Raw genomic sequence first — 22239 nt, 5'->3', positions numbered from 1 at the left:
CTAAACTGTCTGTATGTTACACTTCCTGGATTGCATTATGGAACAAAGAAGGAGGGCGCTGTTCCTCCAGCACTTTTAGCCTCTTTCAGTGGCAGATGGTGGAAGGAGTGAAGAACTAATTTAAAAAAAAAACCACTTCCCACATGTTTATCCTGTTTGTTTGGGGAAAAAAAGAAACATAGCACACACAGAGAAAACATTGGATTTATGGGAAACCGACTTTTTTTTTTTTTTTTCTTCCCAAAAACAAGAGCAGTGGTGTGAAACAGATGCTACCAGTCATTCCAAAACAGAAATATCAACAGGAATAATCCCAGGATAGTGTAATTAATTCGATGAATTCATAAAGTCCAAGTCCAACCCATTACATACATGTAGCAGTTAATTCAGTCAGTCTGCTGAAAAAGTGTTGCAGCAAAACTTGCAGTCAGACTAAATAAATGGAAAAGTGGCACCCCAGCTGACCCACCCTGGAGCTTGTACCGCGGCCTCGTTGGTCAGTGAACCCAGCACGGGCTTCTAATGTGGTCTCAGCGTGGCAGGGTGGGGGCCAGTGGAACAGGGAGGCCCGGGGCAGATGGGGAGCACTGACTAGAGGAGGGTATAGTGGGTAACTCTGTCCCCTCTTAAGGCTCTAATCATGGGCATGAAAGGGCAGAGGACCAGCAGCCTGTTGCTGCAGCTCACGGTAGGTCTGCGAGCCGTGATTACAGGGTGTGTGCAGTCCACGGGGGTTTGATCACAGGGTTTCGTTGGCAAGAGTCAGCATGTGCATGTGCTTCAGTGCGCATATGTGTGTATGTGTATGGGCGCGGGACTCTGACCATAGGGTGTGTTTGTGTGAGTGTGTGTATCCTTGGCAGAGAAAATTGCTGGGACTGCAGGGCTAAAAAAACAACCACAGGGCTAAGAAGTACAAAAAGAGAGCCACAGAGAGACTGAAAGAGAACAGAAACAGGGAGTGACAGGGATGCTAAATGGCAGAATTGTATAACAAAGAAACAGAGGCATGGAAGGAACGAGGAAACAACAACTGGGGTAAAAAAGACAGACAGGCAGACGCAGGCAGAAGCGGCAGGGTTAGCATTTCAAAGTCAAAGCTGCTTCAACTGAAAGCTGTTTTGTATTTTAGCATCGCAACATCTCTACCTTTCGATACACCTGTCTAAACCACTACTATAAAATCCTTAACTGCAACTTTAAGTGTCAGGTTTTTGGCTTCATCTTAAACCCACAAATCAATAGACTCTTCTCCTGTTATACAGAAGCACTGCAAGACAAAGGCACTGAGAGAGAGAGAGAGAGAGAGAGAGAGAGAGAGAGAGAGGGGAGCCAGAGGCGGGGATTAAAAATGGGTTAAAATTGTGTTTAGAGGAAGCCAGGGGTGCCGTGTGGGTATGTGTGTGTCTGTGTGAGAGGCTGCCAGTCGAATTACTGTAGTACGGAATAAAATGTCAATAGGCAAACAACAGACGGCGGCTGCCACATTGATTTTAATACACAGCTGAAACATAAAGCACACAGGCCGGCACACATGAAGAGGGATGGACGCGCACACACACACTCAGAGAAGCTGCTAAAGTTGTTAAAGATGTTGACTTAAGCTACTTAACTTTGACTGCTCTGACATTAGAGGAGATGAAGAGGAGTGGTGGAGGGGGTTGAAGCGAGAGAAAATAAGAGGAGGAGGAGAAACAAGTAGAGGCAGGAAAGAGAAGGAGAGGAAAAGAGAGGACAGAAGCACAAAATGAAAAAGACAGAGAGAGGCTGGTTTTATTTTTTTTTCTCCTCCTCATCATTTTTTCTTTCTGACTCTGTCATATTTTCCATCTTTATCTCTTTCTGCCCTTCGTCTTTCTCTCTGTCACGTAGACCATGACTGTGCCAAAATGTGATTTGCTCTTTAATCTTCATAATCCATTTGGCCAATGAATGTTTTCCTTTACTAATTAAAGAACAAACAATGGATGTGTGTCTCACTCCTATGCACGCATGCACACGCACACTCACACACTCACTCACTCACAGTGGTAGATGTCTTCTGACAAGAGATGTTACAGAAATTCATAAAGAGATGAATAAGAAAGAAAAGGAGGAGAGAAATAATGTGGAGTATAAAATACAGTCTTCAGAACGTTCAGTGCGCAAACATGGCAGCAGAAAAACAAATCCTTAGAAAAAACCACAAATCAAAAAACAACTAAGCTCCTTTTTCTACCCCTATAATTTCTCCCTTTTATTCTTTATCTTTCTTTCTATTTTTCTGTCTTTTCTGTCATCTCTTCTTTGTTGTGCTTACAATGGTAGGGAGGGATCAAAAGTTGCTAAGGCAACAAACAGAGAGAAGAATAAAAAAGAAAACCTTGTCATCCTTAGACGGAGGAATCCTGACGTTTGTCAGTAGAACGGAGAGAAGGGGAGAAATGGAGGGAGGCAGAGAAACTGAGGGAAGTTGAAAGTGTTTATCTGCCCATTAGCAGGCGGCTATTTGAACCTGAAAGGATGCTGGGTGTGCAGAGTAGACGGGAAGAGAATCAGAGAAAGAAATGCTACTGCCAAGTGTGAAAACAGTCCTGAAATGCACGATAAATGCTGCATGTTCCTACTGACTGTCTAATGTTATACAAAATCTCAAGAACCATTTTGTACAGTACAGAAAAAGACCAATATGTATTTACTGTGGGATCAGTTGAATACGAAGCTTTGACTCAAATAACTCAAAACTGGTTAAAACCAACTCCCTTCTATTCAAAATTCAAAGTTGACAGTACATGGAAACAGCAGGAGATGGAAAGAGTTAACTTACAGGATTAAAATCAAGAATAAGTGGAGTAAATAGCTTGAAAATGAGGCCCATAAATAAATAATACAGGCAGGTATATCATTAGACTTGGGCAGATGTAGGAATGAAATAATAGGGTATAGCGGAGTAGATGATTTATCAAGTAAATTAAATCAAGAAGCTGGTCATCCCATTGCTCACACTGACCTTAATATCTTAATAATTATTGCAGTGTATATAAAAATGTTGCAATCATGCTTGTCCACTTTTCTTTGTAAATAAAAATATATGAACAGACAACAACATTGCCAGAAGCTGCTTTTAACCGCATTAAAGGGTTTTAGGATGGATACTTTCTAATGCCAGTTCTGCTGCATAAATATGCCCAGCAGGAAGCAGTATGCAAACTAACCAGCCAACATTCATGCTGTGTTTGTGACAACCCACCGCCTGACAATTTCAACATGTATGATTTATATAAAACATTCTTGCTTCTGGTGTCATATTTCTGCTGTGTGATTGGTTAATTGCATCATTACCCATGATGCACAGTGATTATTCTGGTGTCTTCTCAGTCGCATCTGGTAAACAAGACATGCTTAGACTTTTAACAAACTGACATTGACGAATAAAATCCGAGCCACTGTCTGAAACCAGTTTAATCTCAATATAATGATAAACAGTTTATTAAGCAGTGCGCTGATAAGCAGGAAGGGCACAATGTGCAGACATGGTGATTGTTTGGAGAATGCTAAAGATGCTAAAGCGTGTGTCTGTGCGTGTGTATGTGTGTGTGTGCGGGGCTAAGCCAAAGAGACAATGTGCCACTCAATATAAATGACTATGTAGTGAGCTGTTGATACACACAAACAGACACATATGCACCTGCAGCAGCAAGTAAACCAAAAACACTCCCACAAACATGAATGCATCTGTATGTACATGAGCAGAAAGACACACACACTTGCATGCACACGCACACAGACAGCGCACAGCTCTTGGGGATTTGGAGTTCAAAGGATGTTTTATTTTGGGAACAGCTTTGGGTTAGTCACCCTACTTTGGTGACAGACGGAGAAACAGGTTGCAAATATCAAACACTTTACAAGCACTGTTACACTCACACTCCCCCACAAATACACACAAAGACACACACACAGGCTCACACTCTCACTTTCCTTGTATTTCCTGCGTCTTTCTCTTAATTCCACGAAACATCTCGCCAAAGGGAGAATGTGTTGTTACAAGCTGACTTCTCCTTCACCAGCAGCTAATGTATGATCACAGCTCTTCTGACAGCTTTGTCAAAAACACTAAGACGTTGTGTTTGGGCTTCATTAACACATAACGCAACATGGAAGGATGCTGGGATTACAGCAGATAACATGCAATATTGTGGAGTTGCAATTTGACTGGTGCACTTCGAGGGTGATCAGTGATCTCTATGATCTCATTAGAAAACAAAATAACAGATCTTTCCTGCCCATTGAATGGTGCTATAGTCTGAACTTTGCCTAACCCTAACTATTCACAGCAGGCCACGGAGGTGTGACTGTGGCTGTAGTTAGAACCAAACTCAGTGTAGAGTATGAAGGTTCTTGTCTTTTGGTTAGTTTTTCAAAAACCAGGAATACAAAAGGAAGACTCCTAGGCATGGATTAAAAGTGTTTATCTGCTCTAAAATAAACTACAAATATTAGCATGCCAGGCTAACTAGCTTACAACTTAAGCTGTGTTCACATTAAAGCAGTACAGCTAGGGGTTTTGAGTTGTGTGTTTCAGGTTGTTTGGTGCAGTATTTACCCCTCTGAAACTTCAAGGGGCAACGCACTTCTTGGCACCACCTTAGCAATTGTGTTAGCTGCATCTGCATGCTGTTCAGTGTTAAAACAGTAAAAGGTAAAAGCAGCATCATTTTTATGATCTCAAATTGAAAACATTTTTTCCCCAAAAAAAGCATTTTAACTTACAAAAACATTAAGCATGTGCACACACTCATATACACACACATACACGCACAGGGCAAGGCAGTAATTGAACAGCCGTTGACACAGTTTGGTGGCGACACCTGTTTGAAATTAATAATGAGCAGCCAGGGGAGAACACAAACACACACACACACACACACACACACACACACACAGTCATACACGAACACACACACTCACACACAGTCATCTGTGTTTTGGCTGTGACTCGGCCCTGAGTTGCAGGTCAGATGAAGGCTAAGAATAAACTGGTCCTGCTGAGTCTATCTCCCTCTCATATACACACTTAGTACACACATACTGTTCGCTTTGCATTTGACTTCTGCACACACCTCTGATTAACAAAAAGAGCAGCGTAACAGAGAGAAAACAGAGACAGAGCTGCAGATAGACAAAGAGAGAGAGAGAAAATCAGGAGAGACTCAACTGGCGAGAAAGAGAAAGCTAAAGAAAAGAAGCATTAATTGACTGAACAGAAATAGAATCAATCCATTCCTGTAGTATATAATGAGAGTCCACATATAGATGTACTGTGCTGTATGCTGTATATGTATATGAGTAATATCCCACAGAGTGACACTGAGTAAATTCCACTCAAGCGAACAAATAACATACTGACACACATGCAATCACTTACTCCCTCTGTCCATCACTTCTGCTCTTCCTTCATCACTAAATCAAGAAACACAGACACCTTCCTTTCTCTTCTCCTCTTTGTCCTTCGCTCTACAACTCCATGTTTCTCATTCTTTCCCTTTTCCTGCCACTGCTCCGTCTGCATTTATGGTTGCATAACTGCATAAGACTGCATAAGAAAAGAATTACTACTCTCCATCCTTCTCATTTTTTTGTATTGCTACATAATTTGAATGACAGAATGGTGAACTGGTTAGCAAATGTTCTAAATAATTTTTTTTTTTTTTTTTTTTTGGCAATTTAGCATTATATTTCCATAAAGCTGCACTGCAGATAGATAAAAACAGCAAAGACTGAGATCCTGACTACACTATCCATCATTTACCATCTTTTCATTAGTCCCTCTCTGTCTGGTAAACACGAAGGTCCTTGTTTCCCAATAACAACAGCTGTTAGAATTTAGGAGTGTTTTTACAAGTGTGTTTCTGAATGCTCTTAAATTCCTACACAGGTTTCCCAACGCAGTATTTAAGAGCGAGTGCATCTCTAAGAGTGTCTTCAGTATGGTGCTTGTGGGAAAACACCTCTTAAGCCTAAGATTGTTCATAAAATTGACTTTACAATCATCTCAGCCTTAAAATGCCGTTGGGAAACAGGGCCCAGGTCGAAGCCAAGTGGACGTCCTGCACTTATAACTCAATCTGAAATAACCCTGATGACGTCACCGTGACGTCATCAGGGTCATTTTCTCAGACTTGATAGACCTCCTCCAGAGCCACAAAGGACACTTTACAGCTGTTTTTACAAGCCAAGTAGTACTCCCTATGACTGGTAAAAACTGACCTTGATGTCTTATTATGGAGTAGAAATGAACGAGATGTCAAATCAAATCAGCTCCAGGGAGCACTCAGCTGAAACCTTACCTCTGACCTCTGTGTGAATGGAGGCAAAAGAAACTGAGAATTGAGCCGAGATGTCCTTTTCCTTCTCCACTTCCTCTCCCTGTCCTCCTCTCTGCTCTTGTCAGTTCAGCTCCAGTGCCTTTCAGACTTTCCTCAAAACTGTTCAGCTGCACCTGGCTAACCCCCACCCATTGCTCAGTCCATTTCAAATTGCCAGTACTACTTCTAGCACTTTACGGTCTTCTCAAACTTCTAGGAAAGCTCATCCAAACAGACAGAATAAACAAGGATAGTGACAGATTAATATTAGGTTGCTTTAATGCATCAAATAGACAAAATAGACAAAACGGGTAAACAACTATTATGTATGAGTGAAGGAAGACATACTGTAGGAGGGACAAGAGTTAATGGAGGGAGTGTGTGGACATTGAGTTATGTCTGGGTTGTGATCCAGCTAAATTGCCTTGGCAGTAAGTCCCTTTTCTCTAAGTAAAGACTTCGACAGAGATGGATGGATGAAGAAGATGAGGAGAAGGATAAAATAAGGGAAGAGGAAAAGGTGTAGAGGCAGGAGAGAAGGCGAGAGAGAAGGTGGAGGAAGATGAAAAGGTGTCAGGCAGAGTGAGAGGAAGGCAAAAGGGGAGGAAAAGTCTGACAGTGTAAATAAGGAGAGGTGAAAGGCAGTGGGGAGAAGGATGCAAATGAAGAGTCGTTGAGAGTGCGCAGGAGCGAGGGATAAGGGAGCAAGGAGAGACGTGAGATGACAGGGAGGTGAGGGTAGAGGAGAAAGTGAAGAAGGGAGGCAACAAGGGAGGAGGAGAGGAGGGGGATGACAAAACTCATCCTGCGTGGAGGAAAATCTAAAAATACACCAATAGAAATATGGGGGATGGGAGGAAGATGGGGAGAGATGTTAAAGAAAGCCTGTCACAGATGAGAAAGAAAGAAAGAAAGAAAGAAAGAAAGAAAGAAAGAAAATGGCTATACAAAGAAAATTCAAGGTCAATTAAAGAAAGAAATTTAATGAGGAAAAAAGACAGAAAGGAGAGGAAAATAGGATATGGAGGGAGGAAAGACGAGTGCAGCGGATAAAAGCAGGTTTACATTGATGTAGAAGAGGGAGGAAATTTTTTAACAAGGGCCTCAAAAGCATAATGATGAAAAGAGGAGAGCAAACACAGAGAGGGGGAGCAGTGAGAAAAGCCATGAAAAAATAAAGGGGGAAAGATATTATGAGAGCGCGCCCACTGAACGAGTGGAGGAAGAGACTGAGGAGGTGAGAGAGGAGAGAACAGAGAGATGAGAACAAAATAAATAAATAAACAAAAAGAGAAAGCCTGTGGGATATTGATAATGAGGGAGGAAGCCGCCTTAAGCCTTGAACTGACTGGTCATGAAACACTAGTGGATGGATGGATGGACTGACTGACTGAGGAGATACATACAGTATGTGTGGCTGTAAGAAAGAGAGGAAGAAGGTAAAATCTGGAAAGAAAACAAGGCACAAGCACAGGTGGGCACTGATGAGTGGAGAGAGGGAGAGTACACAAGAGATTAAGAATGGAGGATAAAAGGAGTGCTGAAGAAAAGGTGGACTGGGAAGACAAACAACAGGAGAAATGGATCAATATGTCAGTGGGGTTTCCTCTTCGCCACATCCCTCACTCCCTCTCCTCACACTCCTTTACATGGAAACATCGGATTATTGATCCATCCCCTCCTCTCCTCCAGTTTCACTCCGCTCACCTGGCTTTTACAGAGCAACATCTGCAAAGTCCCTTGCGTCTTTCCTTCAGCATCTGATACCAACCATCTATTTCCTCCATTCAGTATGGTGGTAGTGGAATATTGTAGAAGATCTTTACAACACCTCTCAAGCTAACACTTTTCTTAAGCAAATCTGTGAGGCTAGGACTAGCAGTAAAATGTGTAGCAGGTAAAATGTCAACCATGGTCACCATGTTGGTCTATCATGTTAGCATGCTCATTAGCATTAAACTCAGTACAGCTGAAGCTGATGACAGTGTCATTTGTTTTGCAGGTATTAATATTCATCCAATCCATCATGGTTGTTGAGCTATTCTAGTCTCGATCTAGAGCCATGTAATAAGCATAGCCAGAGAAAAAGAGCAGTAATTTGTGTGCAGGTTATTTTAGTTCTTTTACAAGTTTTAACAAGATGTATTTTTAACCTTAACCTGCGCTGAAGAAACTCATCATTCATCCAGTGTGTTTCATTTCACTTTTCCTGCATCAAATGATCAGTTTAAAATGTGCTGAATCCTTTGTATTAGGATTACAAAAAAACTACTTATTTGAGTACTGCTTGTTGAAAGTGGGTGTCCTAGTCAAAAGCTAAGACCTATTTAAAGTTTCAGTTTTATTCCCAGAGTGATTCTAACACGGTTCATAAATACAAGCCCTGCAATAATAATGCACATCCAGCAGAGGAAGGTGCTTATAGTTGCTTATTTTTTACCCATAAAGTTACATTCTCTCTGGGGTAAAATATCTCTGTAATCCTGTTGTAGGAAACACAACAACAGTAGTTTCAGTTTCAGTTAAACTAATCTGCTGCAATCTCAGCTCCACTCACATCAACCCTGCACTTAGTTTCCTGTACTAACACACCAGCAGTGGACTATTACAGAGCTACCAGAGGGCAGCCTTGATCTTACAGTATATCTCTACCTTATCTCTCTTTCCCTCTATAGCTCCCTCTCACTCCTCTCTCATCCTTTCCTGACCTCAATGTTCACTAAGAGCAGTGATGCATACACACACATGCAAAAACACACTGCCCTTGTAGTGACACTCCTACCTAGAGGCTGGCTGGTATCAGATGGCAAGCTTCTTGTCCATGAAACCATTAAATGAATTTTGTATCTGGCACACACACATAGTTGGGCTTCTACATTTATGAGGACCCTCACTGACATATTGCATTCCCTAGTCCCTAACTATCATAACTACAGTACATACCATGCCCCAGCCCATGACCTTGACATGTATGTAATTCTAACCATAATCATAAAGCCAAGCCTTGATCCTAAAACAGCCCTTTGAAGACAAAAATGGCCCCTCACACAAACAAAAAATAAAATTGGTTTTTACAAGAATAGAAGTACAAGACCACACACTGTCACTAACACACAGGTAGACACACACTCCATCTTCTTAGCCTCTGAGGGCAATCCACAGATGAACAGCTTTTGGATGGCTTTGCCAACATTTGCTGCCCCTAATACACACACACACACACACACACACACACATCTGTATTATTATATTTGTGAAGATACTCATTGACATAAATACCCATGTCATATGTCATTACACTTTTAGCACTAATCACTGTTCAGATGTTCTGACTCTAACATTGTTTTTAACCTTGTCAATCAACGAGCACCATGAAAAAGTTGGAAACAAGTAAAATGTCCTCACTTTGCATGAACATCTTCACTCTCACCATCTAAAACTCTAATTGGTCCCCATACAGGTAGATATATAAGACCACACACACATCCTCTCACGTACACTCAAACACAGAGCACTTGCTTTATAGGCCCCAGGAGGCGCTGAGTAAAACTGCATTCCCAACCGCTTTATGTATTGGTCAATTTAACACCGCTAACATCAGCATATTAAAAATGCATGTGCCTAAGGACGCGAGAGCAATTTTGTCAGTGTGTATGTGAGCGCACATGCGTGTGCAAGCAATTTAATGCAGAGTGGCCATACCTTAAAGAGTGGCATTATTACACTGTTATCTACCTAATGGAGCTATTTATACTGCGGATGCATGTTAAAGGCTCAGTCAACCTACACAGTGATTTTTGAATGTAAGTCAATCACACAGGAAGGAAACAGAGAGAGGATAATGTGTCATTGGCAGTCCAAAAATAATTCAGCTTTTGGTGATACAGAAAACATCTGTGTGTATATCTGCAATGGAGAGATATAATGCTTCCTCACACTGTAGAGGAATTCTTAAATGTGCATCAATAGCAGCTGAAATTACTGACAACATCTCCATACTCACATTGTCTCGTCGTTCTGAAACTCCAGCTTGCCAGCAGCCAGTTCGTAGTCCTCCCCTCCTTTAGCGGTGCCATCCAGGGTTCGATAGGGGACAGCTACCAAGCCTCGGGCCCCTGAAGTCCTGAGTACCTTCACCTCCATCACTCCTACGCTCTCGCTCACCCTGTGACTGGCGCTCTCAAAGGTAAAGATACCTGCGAGAGAAAGGAAAAGAAGAAAAGCGGACACATTACCTCACAGGGGGAGAAGTGCTTGAAAGACTTGAAAGATGAGGTTGATAAACACCTACGCTCTCACTCACTAGCTTGCTCTCCAAGGTGTACGGTATATATAGTGAGAGGATAATAGTTTACCACCCACTCTCTCCAGATAAAAGATAATAAGCATTAGGTAAACGCCCACCCTTCACTCATCCTGCTGCACTTTCATTCTCTTGGGATGTTATCAAAGTCCTGTAAATGAAAACGTGGAACTCTTTAAACCTTCCCATGATACCTTTTTGTGGATATCCTGGGACTGCATGCTGTTGCAAAGCAATACATCCATGCGGATGAAAAAATATTAAACATTGTTTATAATTTCACCTCAGTTCCAACATCCACTCAGCTAGTTAACCAGATGGAGGCTGATGTTGGTAGCTGCTGCTGCTTTGAACCATCTGAATGCCTTCAACGTTATTCACAGGTTGCTCTTACCTGCGTGATCGTCATCGTAGATGGTCACTGTGGCTGTGTGGTTGTCACCCAGCACGGCTTTGGGAGTGGCACTAGCATCCAGAGGGGCAGTGCCGATCTCGGGATAACCAACCACCCGAGGGTTACTAAGGTGGACGTAGAAATACTCATCCTCCTCAAAGATGTCGTCATCAATCACTCCAACTGTGATCTCTGGCAAAAGAATTGTTATTTTAGGATTAGCACAGATTAGTTGATGTCGCAACTCAAAATCATTTTAATAATGAAACTTAAATCATGTATTTTGTTAAAGCCAGGAGAAAAAAAAACATCCGCCTCAGGTGCTGCAGATGACCTCTGCCATTTGAGCCTCAGTCTCAGTGACATGTTTTTTGAAAATATGTCACGAATGGTTGCTGTCACTGTTGTTTTTACCTTTGAGGGTCTCTCCAGGCTTAAACAGGAGCGTCCCCTCGGCAAACTCATAATCTGAACCTGCGTTCGCTGTACCGTCCTCTGTGCGATAATCCACCTGGGGGGAGATAGGAGCACAGAGAGATGGGAAGTGGGGTGAGACGAGGGGAGCAGAGGGAGCGAGAAAGAGCCGTCAAAGATGAAACAGAAGTGAACAGATATGAAAAGGGCAGATAAACACAAAGGGAGAGGAAGAGTGCAGAGAACAGAGAAGAAGAGAGAGATAGAGGAGGACGGCAAAGAAATGGAGAAGAGGCATTTGGGGAGATGGGAACAGAGGGTGAGAGAGAATAAGAATAACAGCTTCATTAAACTGAGCCCTCTGGTCAGATACAGTCTGATAATAAAGACTTTGAAGATAGTACAACAAAACTTTCCCTGTATCCTCTCCTTTCTGTCTGTCCTCTCACCATCTGGCTGGTTTATTAACCCCCTCCATCCTATACTGAGGCTCACAAACTTACCTGCATTACTTCGGATAACAGTCAGATAACAGTGATCAGATTCTGTTACCTTTTGTGTAAAACTGGAGAAAATTCAACTTCCTTCAAAATCATTTGTAGTTGTTTGTAGGCAAAGCTGAATCAGTGACTCAGTGTTGGTGGTGCTATTGTAGTCATCCTCATGGCTCTGCCCTATTTTTAGCCCTTCATGAAATGTGTATAAGTGACACAGCTCTAAACCTATTTTTGAATACATCCATTAAGCTAGCTGATATTGCTGGGACTACTACATACTGTGGTCTGATTTTAGGAATGTTAGATATTTCAGACATCAGGAGTGCTGCTTTTTAATTTTTCTGATTTAAAAAAGTGAGAAATTATATCTTCATATCATTATAAAAGTAGAAAAATGATGATATGTTCCATTTAATGTTATGGAGATATGAACAGATATGATTAAACTATCAGCCAATCATATATGTATGCTTGGCTGGGAGTGAATTTTTAGAAAATAATAAATTAACTGAAATTAATGATATAGCACTGAGATGTCTTCAACATGTTTTCTAAAATGAAGCATGAGCAAGCTGTTCTGTATATGCAGTGTGTCTTCTCTGATGTTTTATTATGTTGAGGATGGTACATCCAGTTGCCCCATTTTTTTCTTTCTAGCAAACTTAAAGCTGCTATAATCAACATTTTCATTTTCTTTTAAAAACTCAAACAACTATGTGAACTTGAAATGTGCAGTTAATAGAGACAAAGTGACTGTGAATTATCACTTGACTCTGCAGTTTCAGTCACAGTTCAATGGAGCATATTAGCTGTATTTTACCATTGTTTTAGCATTTAGCTCATTGTTTTGGTTTCCAGCTTCCATGTTACTGTTTTAGTTCACTCTTGCAGCTTTGTTGTCAGTTACAGTAGACAGCTGCTTTCAGTGATGCAACTCTAAAAACCCACTGTGCACTACCTGCCCAGCGGAAGCTGACGAAGTTAGCAACTAGCGAGTGAACACAGCGGCACATTTAACAGCTAAAGCCAAATATTTCCCTCAGGAGTCAGTGGAGTGCAGAACAGCTTAAAAGGGTAACCTGACAAACGACTCCTGCTGCTCCATGACTGTTGGATATGTATATGCAACTGTTTGCTAACAAGCTAGCCATATTTGCTTTAAAGATAATGTGTTAGCCTACAGCTTGTTTCCACTGCCTACATGTGGCCAAAAAAATCAGTTAATGTGGATTTACATTGCAGTTTAGTTTTTCCATTCCATGTTTACACCTGTCAAAAATCAAACTTTTTTAGAATGGCTACCTTATGCTAAAATTGCTATGCTTTTTAAGAGGATAAATTGCTGTGTAAATTTCTTTGAACTTTGTTTTAGTCTGTGATTGTGAAAAAAATGGAACATTTTCACCTTTTCAACAAGTACAAATAGCTTCATTGAGAAATCCTGCTTGAACCTGAACCTGAAGGCTAAATAAGCTCACTTGGCATAACAAAGTCAGCCTTGAGCAGACAGCAGACTGAGGTCATGTCATCTGCATACCTCGACAGGCAACACTGATGTTGCATCATAGTTCAATTTGTATACAAGGAGAAGAAAGGAGAGAGAGCCTTGCAAAGCCCCTGAAGTAATCATCAGATATCACTACACTGACACAGACCTTCTGTGGGAGACTTGAAAGAAAATCTCTGATTCAGAGTATAAGGCTACCGTTAAGCCCCAGATCAATGAGCCTTTACAAAAAGATGTTTGTTTTTTTGAGTTACATCTCAAAGAAAAGCTGAAATCTAAAAATCTGGAAAGTGTGTTTTTTTTTGTATCTCCAAGCTCTCCTCTGTTCTCCTCTCAACACCCACTGCTATCTCTTTACCAGACAGAAAAGAGAACAAGGATGCTCAAAGCCTCTAGAGGTAGAAACATGATTTGAGCTAGATCAGACCAACACTAGGAAAAGTGCCAAAGATATGAGTGAACTCAGTCCAGAGAAGAATTTTTGTTTCCTCTGGTGTCTGCTTCCGTCTGACTGGGCCAGACAGACAATGTCTGACAGTGTCTCTTGGCGTCTCCCTCTCTCTCTCACACACACTTTCATATACGCATTCCAATTCCTGTTTTCTGAACAATCTATTGTCTCACATTCCTTCCACACACACCTTGACAGTAACTCCAGGGTCTCCTCCATGTCTGGCAACAGTCAGTTTCAGGGAGCCACAGTTTTCGAAGCACTGGTACAAAGAGGGTTCAAACTCCATCCTGATGGTGTGAGGGTCGTCCTCCTGGGCCTGGGTCTCATGGCTGCTCACCACCTGCAAATAAACACACACAGTGTCAGATGTGATGTGTCCTCTTGCTGTCGATTTCAGGTTAAATAAGGGATGGGAAAACACTGTGTGTGTGTGTGTGTGTGTGTGTGTGTGTGTGTGTGTGTCTCACCTTGCGAGCTTGGTCGGCAGCGTGCTTCTTGAGGATATTGCCGGCGCCGATCATCATCCTGGTTGCTTGGATACGGTAGAACGCTCTGCTCTTCTGCTGCTGCATCAAAACCTGATCAACAAAACCAATCAATTAACAAAGTGATTTATTGTATCTATCATGGTTATTTATAGCTTAATAAGTTTCACACATTTGTCCTACTTATATAAAAGCTCTCAATCAGCTTCAGTGAAAGGCCCATGTGAAAATCCTTGTGTGCCTCCACAGGGAGGTTAGAGGTCAAAGGTCAGCTAAAGATTCACTGAGTTAATTAAGGACACTTCAAAAGGGTGGATGCTTAACATTTGAACCAGATCCTGCACTTGAAGATGAGGGATGTGGTTTTGTCTGGTGTTTGAGCTTCAACTGTTTGTGTTTAACTCAGTACATAAGTAGAATCACACTGACGAAGAGTGATTTAACATTGCAGCCATCCATTTTCTTTAAGATTAACCTCTTCGTAACGTAGTTGGCTCGCTCTCTTAGCTGCATACTTCTGATGTAATGAACCTTATCAATCTATACTTAATGATTTCAATAAAAATGTATGACTGACTTGCAATTTAATATCCTAATGATCCACCAAATTGAAAATGAACGAATTGGCCACTCTGGCTGTGGAGATCATTAGATTAAATGTGGCATCAGAGCTGGGAACGCTGCAATTTATTTAAATCTAAAGGAAGTGAGCCTGCAATTTTACCACAGAATCCTCATAAAATCTGCATCTCTTTAGATGGAAGGAATCAGTAATTTAGTTAAAAACTTGATCTGTTTTTGCTGAGCAGGTCAGTACTGGAGGTCCAATTCCCCGACCACTGTGTGAAAAAAATTGTTGAATTTTTCATTCAGTGATTCATCATGACCACAAGAATCTCAATTTACCACATTGAGTTTAATCTCCAGGGCAGCTGTCATTCTTATTTAAAGCACAAGGCTGAGGCAGTAGCTGCAGGGGGAGGAAGGTCTGAATGCAAACAAACATCTGGGAGTTGCCCGGTGCACCTTTGCCTGCTAAACTCTGTTTCTGCCTTCCTTCACCACCAAAAGCAAAGACCAAGAAATTACTTGGAGAGGGAAGCAGAAAAAGGGAAAGCAGCGGCGACTTGGACAGCCTCTATGGTTCAGTATGGATGAAATGATGAAATGTGTGCAACGGATAAAACTGAGAAATCCTTTATGTGCCAATTTGATTATTAGTATACATAGAATTAACATTTTTCCAAATGTTAAGCAACTGTGGAAAAATATCACAACAAAGAGGTGTGTGCTCATGTGTGTATGACAGCCATCTAGCAGCAGCTTTTTTTCAGCCGGATTAGAGCCAATTAACCGAGTAGTCGATTAATCGCTGTGACAATTAAAACTCAACTAAACTAACTAAACTTTAAACTAAATTCCACAAAAATCTTAACTTGAGGTCCACTTGCCTGCTTATTGCAGAAGTAGAAGAACTACATCTTACGGTCTTTAAAGCCTTAAAGCCTCAATTCAGTGTGAGATGTGGCTTAAAGCTCAGAAAAAAAGCAGAGCATGGACTTCGAGTTAAACATTTTTTGCCAAGCTATGGCTTCCAAGCTCAAGAATGAACTTTCACTCTCACATATCTAATGTTCATGTAACTTACCGGGCAAAAAATCACCGGGATGGCAGAGGGGTTGCATGTTACAGTGCTGTCAATCAAGTCAACTGGCACCTTCCTCTCAGCAGACTAGTGGTTTAGTCAGCACATAACATTACATGAGGAGGGTCCTGGAAATCTATTTTCTTCTGCGTATGTGTTAATGTATTTCTCTATAACTTTGTTTATATTATATAATAGTTGGCAAATTTACTTAGATGGTTCTGCTATGATTAGCCACAGAAATGCAAAGTACAGTAATTTGTTAAATGGCTCAGAAGTTGCTTGGGAACATTTTGAAATGTTCACTATGTAACAGCTCTGTGCTGTCACCTTCAAGAACTGTCCTACTTACTGTCACCTAAAACACCATGTTCACAGCTGAATGTGTCAGTGTCATCTCCAACACAATGTCACCTTCAATGGAGTTGCATATGAAATTTGATGCATGATGTTGTGGATGCTACTGTGTCAATCTGTCAGGTGTACAGTATATAAGTCTTGGAAAATCAGACACTGAGGAAAACAAAACTGTGAGACAAGAAGTTTGATGCTGAACTCACAAATGTTTCTTCTATCCTGGTAAGTAAACAGTTGTTCATGCTAATGTTGGCTATGTAGCGATGGCAAAAACTTACATATAGCACCTTTAAAAATATATACCCAGTATTAATTACCTCACACAGGTAGTATGTGTGTGAGTGTGTAAATGTGTACATGTAACCACACTCTTTCTAACCTGATAATTAGCCATCTCAATCAGCTGCTCCATGTCTTTATCCGGGTGCCTCTGCTTCAGCTCCTTCAGGGTCCTAGCCATGTCCCTCCTGGCCTCGTCCTCCTCATCCTTCGCTCCTCCCTCTTCCATCAACCCTCCATCCATCCCGCTGTGACAGTTCAATGCCATCTGTCCGTCCAGCTCCAGCATGTCCATCTTAGTGAACCCACCCGGACCTAGCGCTCCTCCTCCTCCGTCCAGGCCTCCTATCCCTCCATCCGCCCCTCCCTCAGATTCAATGATGATGCCGCGGTTCTTGTCAGCACGGTAACGCTTGCGGACGTACTTGTAGAAGAGGAGGCGGCGGTCAGCCACCCAGGCCTGGACCACGCAGAGGGGGAAGCAGAGCAAGGTCAGCACTGCCTCCCATACCTAGAGGAGAAAAGAGACAGAGTTAACACCCTTTTCCTTTCTTCCTTTACTTCCTTAAATTCCCTCCTTAAAAACCCAACTTTCTCTTTTTCCCAAACTTCTCTCCCTTATCAACTTTCATTTTTTTCCATCCTCACCTCCACCACTCCAGGCGTGAAGACACTCAGAATTACATAGAGCCAGATGTAGGCAAAGATACTCCATGCTGCCGTGACAAAAAATACCCGAAGGTGTTTAATTTTGCGTGTCTCTCCGTCGGGAACCACGTACACACACAGGGCGATGATGATGAACATGTTGAAGGCAGCACTGCCCACGATGGTGCTGGGACCCAGAGAGCCGGCCTCGAAATTGTGACCGCACACCTATAGGTGGGGTGAAAATCAGATTACAGTGTTCCCATTACATTCTGTATCAGTTAATCTAATGTGTAACCACCCGGCTCATATTGTACCGACCTCAATAACAGACAGCAGTATCTCTGGGGCACTAGAACCCAAAGCCATTAGAGTGAGATTAGAAACGGTCTCATTCCAGATCCTGACCGTGGCCGTGGTGGTCTCACCATTCGGTTTCTTTATGGTGATCTCCTTCTCCTGGGAGGTTATGACCTGGAGATGAGAAGCAAGAATGGAGCATAAAAGATAAGAAACAAGGGAAGAAAAGGAAGCAAAAGGAAAGTAGAAGAGGCATCAAAAGGAAAGGTAAGGTGAGGGGGCATTGGTGATAACATATGAGCACTATAGATAACTACATTAATCTACTACAAGGTCATGTAATATTGTGGAAAAACTCAACAGATAATAAAGTAAGAACTTATTAATGTGTTGCCTACCTCTATAGACGACATGAATCGATCCGCTATAATGCTCATGCCCAGGAACATGTAGATGAGCGCTACGAAATAAACAATGGCCCGTGCTACTTTGTCCCCTACAGAGGGGTTCTGAGGGTTCCACACTGGCAGGACCACTCCTGAAATTGATAATCAAACTGAGTTTTGCAGCAAAAGATCACAAGCAATATTTGGTTGCAATAATTTTGTGTAATAACCTCACTGATCTCTCTGTCTCTAAACTTGTATAGTCTGCCACTGTGGCCATTTTATGAAAAGGTCACTGGCAGTACAACCTGATTAAGGATTATAATAAGTGGGGGATTTTCCATATGGTCCTATTTTTCTACTAGAACTTACTGAAATGGATCAATGCGCTCTGGTCTCAGGTCAGTAAATTGGCACAAGAGGCAGATACAGTACTGTTTTTTTTGCACAGGAAGCAATGAAACACTGTCACCATCATAATGTGTGGTGTTGCTAATGTGGGTGTTTTAAGAATATTCTGTGCAAAGGTACACTGAATAAATACAAGGAGGTTATGCTACTTTAGAAATTAAGAAGTCCTTAGACGACATGGGATATATACAATAAACTCTAAAAAATTTACCAAGTACAGTCTATTTTTCTCTGTATATTCACTGTGCTATATATACTTGATGGATAACGCAACCTATACAATGGAGGCTATTACATCTACGGGACACTATCACTGACTAATTATAAAAGCATTAATGTAGTCCAGCCATGTAATTCAATACATCTCCTCCATCCATTATAACATAAATATAATAATCAATCATGAGTTTCTTGTTTAATTATTGCTTCTGAAGAGGAAATGGAATTTATTGAATAATCCACTTGAAACACTGTAAATGAGTCAGTTGGAAAGTGGAAGAACGATGGTATTGAATGCAGTGTCTCCCCTAAGACTAGGCTGTATGTTTTTTTATGAAAACTGCTGCGTATTAATGGTGAACTTCACCGACCTAAAATGTCAGCATCTTCAGTCGTCATAATTGTAGCTTATATTGGTAGTACACAGATATGGCTTTTAACCCTTTAGTCCAAGCTGCACTCGTTGTAAGGGTTAAGTACAGAAATCTATCCTATATAATCATGTTAATCCGTTCCTATATGGATTAAACTGCAGTGCGATCACAGATAACACCAACTCACCTTCCTGACAGACGTCTCCACTAGCCGAACAATTTTTCTCAGATGAACTTGCGTGAACCGATCCAGGACATGACAGGAGCAGAAAGAAAGAGAGGGAGAAGAAGAAGAGGGATGAGGACAGGCGGGATGGGCGGAAGGAGGTGAGAGAGGATGGAGGCATAGACATGGCTGCTGGAGCCATTTCTGCTGACGGAGCCAGGCCTTCACTGGACTCTACTGGGTTCTTCTGTGTTGGCTCGGTGTGGGGTGGCGTCCAAATCCTGGAGTTAGACAAAGAAATGGTGGAGGAGGAGGGAGCGTTGTTATTCAACACTTCAATCACACCATTTAGTGAACTATTTTCACTTTTAACTGCATTCATTACTATTACATTATATATTATAAATACATTCTTCATTTTTAGTAGAGCTCTATAGAATAAGGTTGCTTTATGGTGGATTAAAAACAGATCAAATGAAATGAAAAAGTAATAAAAGCCATAATGAAAGGTCATTACATAACAGCATCTCTAAAAAAAAATAAAACAAAAAACAAGTCTGTAGAAGCACTGTAAATGATGACACACTTGTAGCCAGCATCTGTAATAAAGTTAAAATAATAAAGTCTGTAATAAAGCTGAAGTAGGTGTAGCCGGCCTGAGCTCCTCAAGAGCCCAGATGAAGAAAAAAAATCAATCAACTCTTGTTTTTAGTCTGGACTGCAGAACAGTCAATAGAGCCTTTTTTTTTTTAGCTGGACCACACAGCAGACAGTAGACACACATTACTCTGTTAGTAATGTGGGCACTAGAACTTCAGGTTTGTTTTTAATGAAGCTCTAGTTAGATAGAAATCTCTCAGAGCAGTTCACTGTATAACCGCCACAGCAGTTTCCTATATGAGCATTAAAGGTGTAATTGTGTCTCCCAAGTAGCCAAAAAGTTAGTTAATGCAGGTTTAAAGTTTAGTATTAAGAGTATAGTTGGGGTTAATGTCCCTGGCTGACAGTTCTACTGAAGAAGCAGAGACTTCTGCGTAGCCTCAGAGGAGGTGCTGCCTAAGAGGCCAAACTCAGGGCAGAAAATCCCCAGGCTGACTCTGCGTTAATGCTCAACAATCTTTTGGTGTGAGTGCACAGTGAAGGCTGAAATCTTCAAACTTTGATGACTCTTTTGACTTGGGAATATTCTCTCATATGAACTGTATGGACATACTGTTCAGCACAAATCACAACACTGAAAGTAGGTTTAAAACTCTGCAGTGCTCCCCCTGTTCCCTAGTGGAAATAATGGCCCTGAATCAAGCGTTTCATGTGTGAAACTTTACACAGCGGTCATTATAGACTCCTGCATGTGTGTGCAGCCAGCTGTAAATGATGATATACAGAGTTTGCCAGTAAACATAAGCTGAGCTGAGAACAGGCAGCAGAGAGCAGTGATACAACAGTAATGTGTTTCCATGATGAGATAATGTGCTGTGAGTGAGAACAGACTGAAAACAGGAAGGGACCAGTTTGAACTGGCAGTGTTAGGTCAAATTAGTGCAAACAGAGGAACAGAAACATACATACAAAAGTCCACACATGTACACACACAAAACAGAGACAAATACACAACCACAAACTGTGTCAGTTAGCCTTGTAGTTCAAAAGTTGCTGACCTTGTACTCACATACTCTCTCACACACACACACACGTTTTCACGCACACACTCCATAACCAGGGTTAGTCAGCCTTGGACGAAAAATTGCTGACCCCGTCTTCACACAAACACACACACACACACACCTATTCACACACAAACACACGCATACACACACACACACAAGCACAGTTAGTCATCTGTCGTGACATTAGCAGGGAGTTGCTGACCCTGTCTTCATCTATCTTCCAGGGTCTCGCTGCTCTGACAACAACCTGTCACTTCAATACTCAACTGGCTTCTCTCCTCCACCATCTACCCCACCACTGCCTCCCTCCACTCCTTCAGTCGCTCTCTTCTTTCCTTCTCTTTCCTTGTTTGTTTCTTTTATTCTCTTCTTTAAATAAAGCAAATTGACTTTTTGCTAAGGGCATCAACTTCCATTTTCATCTATGATCTTCTGTTGGACGAGATGTTTCCTAAGTTGAACTTCCTAACTTGCTTAAATGTGATCATCATCATGTCATTGTGATGCTGAGAATTCCCCCCAAAATCCCCCAGTTCCCCCTTTCTCAAGACTTGATGCATCTCACTCAGCCCTCAGCCGCCATCTTCTCCACCTCCACCTCCCTCTCCGCCTCTCCATCAGACTCCTTCACCCCCTGCTCATCCTCCCATCCCCACTTCTTTTCCATGTTTGCGCGTAAGCTAATATCCTCCTCTCTCTCTCTCTCTCTCTCCGCCTACACACAATCACCACTTCACGTCTCTAGCACCTCTCCATCCAACCCCTCCAACCCACCCCCCCGCTCGCTCTCTCTTTTCACACCTCCTCCCGGTCCAGCTCTTTAACGTGTCGTCCTCATCTGTAAACAAAGCTGTGGCTGTTGTAGTGCGCAATATGTATATTTCTTGGCATAAATGAAGACAGACATAGTAAAAGAAAATCATGGGCTGTTCCTAGAAAGCGAGTTTTCCTTCTTTATAGAATTTAACTTTGGGTGTATAGTGATAAAACATGAATACTGGGTGTAAATACACACAATGTCTCAATGCAGAATTGAATGGCTCTGGTTAAATATGCATATGTGGTTGAATTTCAGCTTATAAACTCACTTTTATGTCATGGTACTGAACATTTCCTCAGATTTATTCATGCTCCACACAACTATTAGCCTCATTTTCAAAATGCACAGTCTTAACACACATAACTGGGGAATTTTATAAGTCATATCTGCATTGTCTCCATCTTATTTTACTGTTAATTCTTTTCAAACCAGTGCATCAGGGGCAACATCCAAAGCTTACAATGACCTCTTAATCCTTGTGCATGTATGTACTTAATGTATGTGCGTGTGTCATTTCCCCGAGGCTTTCCCTCGTAAGACATGAATCACTCTGACAGATAATACAC

The 22239-nt window shown here is 41.7% G+C and overlaps 1 protein-coding gene across 3 annotated transcripts in view; it reads right to left on the bottom strand.

Annotated features, from left to right (window-relative positions):
- LOC108888772 (sodium/calcium exchanger 3) overlaps positions 1–22239 on the bottom strand; it is an 88851-nt gene that overhangs the window by 31684 nt on the left and 34928 nt on the right. For all 3 annotated transcript variants that reach the window (XM_018684932.2, XM_018684930.2, XM_018684931.2), the window contains 10 exons: positions 19208–19467; positions 18029–18168; positions 17652–17804; positions 17331–17558; positions 16783–17193; positions 14384–14494; positions 14104–14256; positions 11459–11555; positions 11045–11236; positions 10351–10543 (listed from right to left, as the gene is read on the bottom strand). In XM_018684932.2, coding sequence (XP_018540448.1) covers positions 10351–10543; positions 11045–11236; positions 11459–11555; positions 14104–14256; positions 14384–14494; positions 16783–17193; positions 17331–17558; positions 17652–17804; positions 18029–18168; positions 19208–19388 — 1859 coding nt within the window. In that variant the 5' untranslated portion in view covers positions 19389–19467. The remainder of the gene's footprint in view (positions 1–10350; positions 10544–11044; positions 11237–11458; positions 11556–14103; positions 14257–14383; positions 14495–16782; positions 17194–17330; positions 17559–17651; positions 17805–18028; positions 18169–19207; positions 19468–22239) is intronic.

Source organism: Lates calcarifer, linkage group LG14 (assembly GCF_001640805.2).
Source record: "Lates calcarifer isolate ASB-BC8 linkage group LG14, TLL_Latcal_v3, whole genome shotgun sequence".
Taxonomy (NCBI): Eukaryota; Metazoa; Chordata; class Actinopteri; family Centropomidae; genus Lates; species Lates calcarifer.
This window is presented reverse-complemented; position numbering and strand designations above follow the sequence as displayed.